Source organism: Pediculus humanus, genomic scaffold (assembly GCF_000006295.1).
Source record: "Pediculus humanus corporis 1103172107703 genomic scaffold, whole genome shotgun sequence".
In the NCBI taxonomy this organism is placed as follows: domain Eukaryota; kingdom Metazoa; phylum Arthropoda; class Insecta; order Psocodea; family Pediculidae; genus Pediculus; species Pediculus humanus.
The window spans coordinates 5,959-16,660 of NW_002987308.1; the positions used below are offsets into that span (position 1 = coordinate 5,959).

At 22.6% G+C, this 10,702-nt stretch overlaps 2 protein-coding genes across 2 annotated transcripts; both read right to left on the minus strand.

Annotated features, from left to right (window-relative positions):
* Positions 1–4,334: 4,334 nt before the first annotated feature.
* Positions 4,335–4,912, minus strand: Phum_PHUM305890 (beta 1 syntrophin, putative; the record flags this gene model as incomplete). Its single annotated transcript, XM_002427190.1, has 2 exons — positions 4,335–4,381; positions 4,432–4,912. The coding sequence occupies 2 exons, from the start codon at positions 4,910–4,912 to the stop codon at positions 4,335–4,337; spliced, it is 528 nt and encodes a 175-aa protein (XP_002427235.1).
* An 851-nt stretch (positions 4,913–5,763) lies between these two features.
* Phum_PHUM305900 (Purine nucleoside phosphorylase, putative) lies at positions 5,764–7,329 on the minus strand (the record flags this gene model as incomplete). Its single annotated transcript, XM_002427191.1, has 6 exons — positions 5,764–5,981; positions 6,056–6,246; positions 6,368–6,543; positions 6,631–6,809; positions 6,938–7,032; positions 7,232–7,329. The coding sequence occupies 6 exons, from the start codon at positions 7,327–7,329 to the stop codon at positions 5,764–5,766; spliced, it is 957 nt and encodes a 318-aa protein (XP_002427236.1).
* Positions 7,330–10,702: the final 3,373 nt, after the last annotated feature.

Below are 10,702 nucleotides of genomic sequence, written 5' to 3' on the forward strand. Positions count from 1 at the left end.
TTAATTCAGGTAAATAATAATAATGATGATAATAATAATAATAAAATTATTTAAAAAGCTTTTTTGCAAAAACGCGGGCCGCTTTTCGACGAAAAAAAAAAAAAAAAAAAAAATTTTCTTTTTCATTTTTCTTTTCTCACTAATATGAATGTACTTGAATAAAAATAAAATCGAAATCGATTTCCGAATTACTTATTATTAATGAACCATAAATTTTTTTCGATTTTTTTTTTCTTTTTTTGTTTTCCGTCTGATAAAAAACCTTTTTAAAACCTTAAAAACCTTTTAAAACCTTTTAAAATTCAACGAATCGAAATTTTCATCATCATCATGTCTATCGTCGAACACAACAACAATTTCATTTAGTTTACCTATTAATTTTCCAAAAAAAAACTAAAAATTTTTTCGAAATTATCTTTTCCTTTTTTACCCCCCCCTCCTCCCTTCCCCTCCTCTAATTAAATAAAACTAATGATAAATAATAATAATAATTTTTTTTGTAATGAAATTTAAAAAAAAAAAAAAAAATTCAACTTTGAGATCCAAATTTGAAAAAAAAAAAAATCGTTAATGGGAAATCGATTAAGAAATTTTCTTTTTTTTTTTTCCTCATAATTATTTCTTTCATTCTAAACTCTCGCACTCTAATTTTTCTTCCTGTTCGAAACTTTTCTTTTTTCTTTCTTTTCTACAACTTCAATCGAAATTCGAAAACGTGTCGAGAATAATTAATTTTAATTTGTCACGTCACCAATTACTTCCGGTTCCCTATTTTAGTATTTTTGATGTGAAATTTCAAAAAAAAAAAAAAAAAAAAAAAAACAAAAAATTTTAACCGATAATACTTTGTCAGAGATTTAATAATAATAATAATAATAATAATAATAATTACAGACAGTAAAAAGTCATACAACAAAATGAAACAAACAACTCACAAACAAATTTCTAAAAATAAAAAAAAAGAAAAAAAATTCTTTTACAAAATTATTACAAATGGATATGTAAATTAAGATTTTCATTTTTTTTGCTAAATCGTTATTTATTTCTGGCCGTGACATTCGTAAAACGATCTTAAAAATTCTTTGGAATTTAAAACCAATAAATGAATATAAAAAAAAAAAGAAAAAAAAAAATTCAAAAACATTAAATAATAAATTCACGACGAATATTTTGCCTTGTTTTGTATAATAAAAAAAAAAAAAAGAGAACAAGATACATGGCGTCGTTTTCTATTAAAATATATATATATATATATATACAAAACGTACAAAATTTTTTAAACTTTCGACCGAATACGACCGACAAAAAGACAAAAAATGGACAATTTACACCAAAATGAAAAAAAAAAAAAAAAAAAAAAAAAAACCACACACACACACACACACACACACACACACACACACACACACACACACACACACACACACACACCGAATTTTCAAACAACGTTTAAAGGCCACAAAAAAATTCCCAACCCCTAAATAATAATAATAATAATAATAATAATAATAATAAAACCATTCGTGCTGCATCTTCTTCTTCTTCTTCTTATTGAAAACGTATTGACCTGACTTCGGAAATTATTTTTTTTGATTCATGAGCCTTTAATCCCAAAATTTTTTATTATTTTTCTTTCTATTTCTCCTGTGTGTATAAATGTGTGTTTGTGTGTGTGTGTGTGCATGCGTGTGTTTTACTTCAGTATCCATTATTTTTGTTTATTTCACTTTTCTCTTTAATTCAAGACAAGAGCCGAGAGCCCTGAGAATACACATTTGTGGAAAATGAGAGAGAGGAAGAGAGAGAGAGAGAGAGAGAGAGAGAGAGAGAGAGAAATATATTGAATGGAAGAATATTAAACTTTATTTTTTATGAAGAAAAAAAAAAAAAACCAATTTCGGTAGCTTTTTTTTCTCTTCCTAGTGTGTGCTTTTTAGTGTTAAAAAAAAAAAAAAAAAAAAAAATTATTTTAAAAATCGTTTCGAGATTTTACACTTCGTAAAATTGCCAGAATTTTTCAAAACTCGTTTTTTTTTTTTTTTTTTTTTTTTTAGGGGGGGGAGGGGAGGATTGAATTACCCTTTTTACATTTTCGAAAAGTAAAAAAAAAAAAAAGGAAAAGAAAAGAAAAGAAAACTTTAATCGTTTTAACTTTTTAAACATTTAAAAAAAAAAAAAAAGTTTGATTTCTTTTTTTTTGGTATTCATTAAAAATACCAAATTTACAAAAGAAAACCAACCGACCAACCAACTTTTTAATTAGTGAATGTCAAATAAATTTATTTATACGTAGCCATTTAAACGATAATAATAATAATAATAATAATAATAATAATAATAATAATAATAATAATAATAATAATAATAATAATAATAATAATATTTATTAATATGATGCACGCATTATGAGGAAGTGATAATTCCTATAAGATTATTAGAAATTGTAAAGAACAAGAAATCGCCGTTTTTAAATTCTCTCTCTCTCTCTCTCTCTCTCATCTTTTTCTCTCTCTCCATCACTCATCCCTTCCTCTCTCTCTCTCTCTTTCCCCCTTTGTATAATGATATTCAAAAAGAACAAGAAAATGAATCCAATAATAATTTTACATACGAAAATTTATGATAAGTATTATTCGATATTTTTTTTTTTTTTTTTGAAAATTGAACTTTATTAACGGTAACATATTTTTATTATCATTATTAATGTTTAATGAACCGAAACCTGTAATCGATATTAAAAATCCTTTACGAGGGATTAATTTAATAAATTTTAAAGTAAATAAAAATTTACCACCGAAATTAATTAATTCTTACTCTTGTAGTAAAATTTTTGTGTACGGCCATTTTTTTTTTTTTTTCTAAATCTGCCACAAACTTTCAAAAAATCTTTTTTTTTTTTTTTTTTTTTGTTTTGGCAAAGTTTTATTTCTTTTTTTTTTTTTTTTTATTATTTTAATTTTGTTCATCCAAAATCAATTCCGTTTTGCGATCCGACTGACAGCAGTAAATTTCTCTCTCTCTCTCTCTCTTTTTTTTCTTTAACATCATTAACCTTGTGGACTTTCCGCTTTTTTTTTTTGAAGTGCACAAAAAAAAAAAACTTGTTTTTATAAATAAATATAAATTTATACACCTTTTTTTTTTTTTTTATAATAATAGATTTCTGCGTGGGAACATGAGAGTAATTTTCAATAAATAATTATGTAATAAGTTTCTTGCACGTTGGCAGTGCAATACTTTTTGTTATTTTTCAAAGGCCAACAAAAATTAAGATAATAATAAAACAACAAAACATCTCTTTTGCTGAGAGAAAATATTTTTAATTAATTTCTTAAAAAGGTTCATTCGATTTCGCCTCGATTTTTCTGACATCATTAAGAGGAAAATACAGTAAAAGATACTCTAAATTAAAACAATAATAATATCAGCAATAAAAAAAAAAAAATTATTATTTCAACAAATTATTTACTTTAAATTAGTGTCATATGTACAGACTTTTAAGCAATTAAACGTTTCAATTAAAAGAAAGGTCATTTTAAAGACGATTAAAGGAAGCAATGATGACGGCTGTCTGGTAAAACCCACTGGAAAACCCATGACAAGAATGATTTGCAAAAAACAAACAAACAAACAAACAAATATGAAAAACCACCTCGTCGACAGTCTGGATATTTAACTGAATAATTATTATCACGAATAACGACAAATTTGAATGTTTTGTTATAAAAGACAAAATGTAATCCCATGTGGTGTGCATTCCATATAATAAAATAAATTATATTTCAGTACCAGCATCATTTTAAATGTTATTTTTTTTTTTTTTTTTTTTTGGAATTAATAAACAACAGAGTAAAATTTTCAATCATTATTATGACTATAAAAAACCTAAAACAATTATGTACCTAATAAATGTTTCTGTTAAATTTCAAAGCCATTTTAAAAGTTTATTAAATTTGTTTATTATTTTGTAAATTTAATGTTAACCAATAGCAATTATTCTTTAATTCAAATAAAAATTATCTGCTTGTCTAAAATTTTATTAGTCTATATAAAGTTGTGTTTAAGGCATGTTAATACAACCAATTTTCTCAAAGTGTAATATAAAAACCAGTTTAATTAAGTTATTTTTTATAAACATACAACTAATGAATTTAAATGCTGTAAGAATTAAATTGTAGGTTTTTTTTAATACAAATACCATCTTTAGCATTACCATGTTTCATTTTGAAATGTTTATCAGGTGTGAAATTTTTTATATCGGTATTAGTTTACTTTTGTTTCCTCGCTACTAAAAAATTCTCGGTTTAAAATTTAAAAGTTGAAAAGCTTACAATTTAGATTTGATTTTGATGACACTCAATATATAAAAATTGGATAGGTTCTAAGTGTTAACAGATTGGTTCCAAGTATTAAAATATTAAAATAACTTACCCTCTAGGTCTACTACTTTGCCAGCTTTTTTAAGAGCTTTTACTGCTTCATCATGAGTAGCATCTCTTAAATCTTCTCCATTAACACATAAAATTGCATCACCAACATAAAGTTGCTCAGTTTGATCGGCAGCTAGGCCTTTAAATATTTTAGATATAAGAATGGGCATTTTATTTTCTTTCCCACCCTTAATTGATATTCCTAAACCATTACTGTCTGATTTAACAACTCTAACAACTCTTTTTTGATTAGCCACTGAATCTGGAACATCAGCAACATCCATTGTTCCCGTTCCAGAATCATTTAGACCATTATTATTATTATTATTATTTAAGGTTCCATTAAGAGCTGTAGATGATTCATAGTTTTCATCTAAACAAATAGATAAATAATCTTCTTCAACGGACACAAAAACTTTATACCAGTGTCCTCTTACATAGGTTTCTAAAACCCCTGATCTACCATAACCAACACTTGCCATGGTTTAAATGGTAGTCAAAGCTCAGAAAAATTAAAATTGTTTGAATGAAGCTACATTTTAATTAAATTAAAAATCGTAGGCAAAACTTCAATTTAGACCGAATAATATTTTACATTTTATAACTATTTGCTAAATATACGATAAAACTTTATAAAAAACATCACTTAAAAATATTTTTAAAATTAAAATTAATCGTAAGCATTTTGTTTATTTAACATAACTTACTTAAATTTACACAAATATAAAGAATTAAGGTTTGCCGTAAAAAAAAATTATCAAAACTTCATGTATTTACCAACCATTATCACTCACCGCTTACGAATACCACCATATTTTGTTGTATCGCAACAATACAATTGTCAATCCTTTAACTCAAAGTTATTTTCTCTATGAAAAACGTCTTGTTCCCAAAATTTGATTTCGTATGTATTTCATAGGACATAAAAGTTTTTATCATTTTCGAATGATAAAACTAATTAGGGTAATTTTAAATAAAAATCCTTTTTATAATTTAAAAAAATTATATTGAATAGTAAATTCTCTAAAAATCTATATTAATTAACGATTTCTAAAATTATTTAAAATACATATTGATAATAATTAAGTAAATTAATTTTAACAGTGATCAAATAATAACAATGATTAAGTCATAATATTACATTTAGAAAATTTCGTTAAATACTTTATACCATAAACCTTAATAATGCATTTTCCAAATGCAAAAACAAAATAGATTTTTTTTTAGGTTCATCTGTAATTAACCAAATTATATAAAGTTCTGCTTCAAATTCCAAAGAATTTTTATCTTAGACTTACTTTTAAATAAAATTCTTTAAAAGCAATACATAAAGTTATCGAACCAGAAATTTATCATTAATTGTATGAATAATGTGAGAAACGAAACTAATTAAAACAGATTCTTTTCGTTTTGCTATTTCAACAACTTCCTCATGATTTGCCTCTTCTTCATCTTCGTAGTCTAATATACATACATTTGTAATTAAACTAAATGCAAAAACTGTCATTCCACAATGCTTAGCAGTTATTACTTCTGGAATTGTACTCATTCCTAAAATTATTTTTTTAAATTACAAATTCATTTCGTTACAAAGGAAAAAAACATTTAAAAAATTATTTCCTTACCAACAGCATCGACTCCATTTTTTCGCAGCATTCTACATTCTGCAATAGTTTCATAATTTGGCCCTCCCAAACAAGCATAAATACCTTCATGTACTGTGTTTGAAATTTTCAATTTTGCAGCTATTTCTTTGGCATATGCTCTAATCTTAGGATCATAGGCTTTATTAATTGCAGGAAAACGTGGCCCGAACCTATTGAGAATTAAACAACAACAGATTACATCAATGTAATGTTCAATTTTTTATTTTTATAAAAGAATTACTGTATGAATTTTAGTTTTCTTGTATTAATTTTAAATAATATAAAATCTACCTTTCATCATTTGGACCATTTAGAGCACTGTTGCCTGCAAATCCCATTATATTTATATGATCTTTAATAATCATGACATCTCCAATTTTGTAATCTGAATTGAGCCCTCCAGCTGCATTTGTGACAATTAAATGTGATATTCCAATGAGTTTCATTAATCTCACAGGCATAGCACACTAAAAAAAAAAAATTTTGGTTGTGAAAATTTTAATTTAAACAATTGATTCAAAATTAAAAACATAATAAAAAACTGTAAAATTTACTTTCCACAATGGATAGCCTTCATAACAATGAAATCTTCCCTGTAAACACATAACATCAATACTATCCAATTTTCCAAAAACTAAACGTCCAGCATGTCCTTTTACTGTCGAAACAGGAAAATGAGGAATGTCTTCGTAATGAAAATATTGTGCTTCTTTAAGCATGTCACCGAGAGGACCTTTTAATAAAACAAGAATATAAAACTATAAAACTACCAGGAATAATATTAAAAATAAAAATAACTTAAACAAATATTAATTTTTAACTGTCTTCTCAGAATTAAAGTAATGTATTATTTAAACTCACCTAAACCTGATCCGCAAATAATACCAATCTTTGGTCTGCTTTTAACTCTTTTCAGCAAAAAGTCAGCTATACTTTGAATTGCTTCATATGAATAACTTTAAATATAAAAATACAAAAAAAAAACTAATGAAACCGATAAGTTTTATAAATAAATATTAATAATAATAACAAAACATAATTTTACAAACTTTAAAAATGACGTACATATAAATAATTAATTCATTCGACATAATAATAAAATATATGTTTGAAATAAATAGATATAATAATGTAAATCTTAAATTATGTACTTACAAATTACTGTCTAATTCACCAAACTGACTATGGTATTTCATTTTTTCTAATGGAACATTAATTTTACTTTCCATATTTTCACTTCCTGCATGTTTCATTTGGAGTTTTGAACCGTTTGCTTTAGCTTCCACAGAGCCCAACATCTTGTACTCAGTAAATTCAGCCTTAATAAAAAGTAATAATAAATCAATATTACATACTCTTAGCAACTAATTTATCAAAATACTAAATTTACAAAACTAAAAACATTTTCTTAAAAAAAAAAAAAACAAAATTATTTTAATAACATTACTTAATTTAAATTTATAAAAATTTAACTTTTATAATTATCTCAACAATTGAAAACATAAAACATAAATTACTAAAATCAAATCGAAATTAATTTTATTCACTTAATGATTTAAATATTTAGCATGGAAAATTTTAAAACCGTAAAAAAAAAATAAATAAGATGAAATAATTATACCAATTAAAATTAATTTTCTGCGTCTCTCTCTTTCTCTTTCTCTCTTAAATCCCTTCAAATGCAATTTTAAACAAATAAAAAAAATAATATTGCATTTTTTAAAGTTATTTCGATTATACGATATTTATTTATTTAATAAAATTGATTTATGATTTTAAAAAAAAAAACAAATTTAATCACGTTTTTCATTTAAAACAAAAAAATCTACCAGCCTCATGCTGTACAAATATAATAATAATAAATTATTCGCAAAAAAAAAAAAAAAATTTAAACAATAAAATTATTTAAAAAATCGTGTAATTAGTAAATTTTAAGGCCCCGAAAACTCGCAAATTTTCAAATCATCCGATCCGAAAAAAAAACCGTTGAATTTATTATTATCACAAAACCTTTTGTTCTTTTTTCTATTTTTTTTTTTAATAAAGTGTTAAAAGTTATTTAAAATATAATTAAATAAATATTTTTTATTTGAAATATTTTTATATCAACAAATTGTAAGTACGCAATTTAACTCACTTTTAGTAAAAAAAAAATTAGTTTTTATTAGGCTTTTAATGGCTTCACTGAATGTAAAATTATACTATAATCAAAATTACTTACGATAAATTACGATTAAAAGTAAATTAATGATTGATTACATATATTTCTTGTATTAAATAAATGATTTGACGTGATTTATTTATTTTTAAATAAAAATCATTTATAATTATCAATGCAATTATAAATGATATTTAGATAAGAGAAAATTTAAATTTAATTAAATAATTTTATAATATTTACGTTTTTAATTGATTTTTTTTTTTTTAAATTGTATTTTATAATTTAAAAACAATTATTAATTATTATTATTATTATATTGAAAGTAAATAATTATTAAAATCTACTATACTGATAACAAAAAAAAAAAAAAAAAAAAATATATACACACAATATGAAAGGAGTTAGCTTTTTAATAATAAAAAATTTTTATTTTTCATGCAAGAATAAGGTTACGACCTAGACCCCCCTTATAAAGTTCCTAAAAATTTTTTATAGCTTAGTAAAATATTTTTTTTTTTTTCTCCATATTATTATTGCTTTATCTAATAATTAATAGTATTTAATGAACTGATTACAAAACAAAACAAAAAGCAAAAAACAAAAACCATATTTAATTATGATAATAAATTTAAACCGCAAAATAATTACTTTAAATTCATAAAAAAAAATTTTAATTTAATTTTAATAAAAAAAAAGATGAATAATTAAATAATAATAATAATAATAATTTAAACTCTGATTTTTAATAATTAAACCTACCGTTCACAAAAAAAAAAAAATTTTTTTAAAAGATATAGTCTATAATAATTGTCACTATGCGATTGATTCTCATAGCAACAAAGTATGAATGTTTTAAATAATTTTTTACATTCATTGCTGGTGGTTTGATCATGGCCTCCTCAAATGACCTAACAGAGATAGTAACAATTAAAATGATTGTAAATGAATTTCTCTTATCTTAATTATAATTACTTAAATGTAAACATTGTTATTGGATAATAATCTAAATAAAAAAAAAACATTGTTCGTTTAAGTATATTATAAATTGATTAGAAAAAAAAAAAAATTAAACAGGTATGATTATGAAAAGTTTACACAAGTCAATCATTTTTTTGTTTTTACTTATATATATATATATAAAATATTTTCAAATTTTATGAATTAATAATTATTAACGATTATTTAATAAATTTGATTTATAAAAAAAATTAGTGGACGTTTTTAATGTAATGGTTCACAATCCAAGCCAGAACAATAAAAAACATATAAACAAATTTTAAATAATTTTGAAATAAATACAAATAATTTCATTTGACATTTATACACATAATTAATTAAAACAACAGAAAAAAATTTACCTGATTTAATAAATTGATGTGATTATTTGAAAACATTGATTTCACAAAATGTATTTTTTTTTGTTGCATGCACGCCAATAAATAAATAAATAATTTTTTTTTTTTTTTTTTTTTTAATCAAATAATCTAAATCGATTCAAATCTATTAAATATTGTATTTAATTATTTCACACTCTTGAAAATATTTGCTACTGTTTAATTGATAATCAATCAAAAATAAAAAATTTTCCTTTTCAAAATATAAAAAAAAAAACACTTGATTAATTATTATTATTATTAGATTGTTGAAAAATTACATTGATTACACTTAAAATAATTCGATAACAACAACAACAACAACAAATATAATTTAAATAAAGGAAATCATTAAATGATAAAAAATTATTATTATTTTTTTTTTTTTTTATAAAATACTAAAATTATTATATTATATATTAAAAAAAAAAAAAGAATATATAAATTTATATATATAAAAAATGAAAAAAAAAAAAAAAAACAAAGAAATGAACGATTAAAGAACAGACTAGCCAATTTTAATTATATAAATAAGAAATTATTATTATTATTATAAATAGTAAATATTATTATTATTATTTTCATTATTATTATTATTATTCAAAATTGTGTATTTGTGTGTGTGTGTGTGTGCACTTTTAATAATATAGACTACTATGATTTTTTATTTATAAAATTACATTAAAAAATACTAATAATGATAATAATAATAATAGTAATAATAATAATAATAAATTGAATAATACAATTGGAAAAAAAGATGATAATAATAATAAATTTTTTAAATTTATTTAAATAAAAAAAAAAGAAGCAAAAATGTTTTGACAAATCGATTACCATTTTAAATTTATTATTGTTATTATTATTATTATTATTTTATTTAATTAATTAGTTTTGTAAATGTTCCACAGATGAACAGAGAGAGAGAGAGAAAGAGAAAGAGAGAGAGAGAGAGAGAGAGAGAGAGAGAGAGAAAGAGAAAGAGAGAGAGAGAGAGAGAGAGAGAGAGAGAGAAAGAGAGAGAGAGAGAGAGAGAGAGAATTTAATCGTAGGAATGTTTTATTAATTGAAAGCCTCGACGAATTTAAAAAA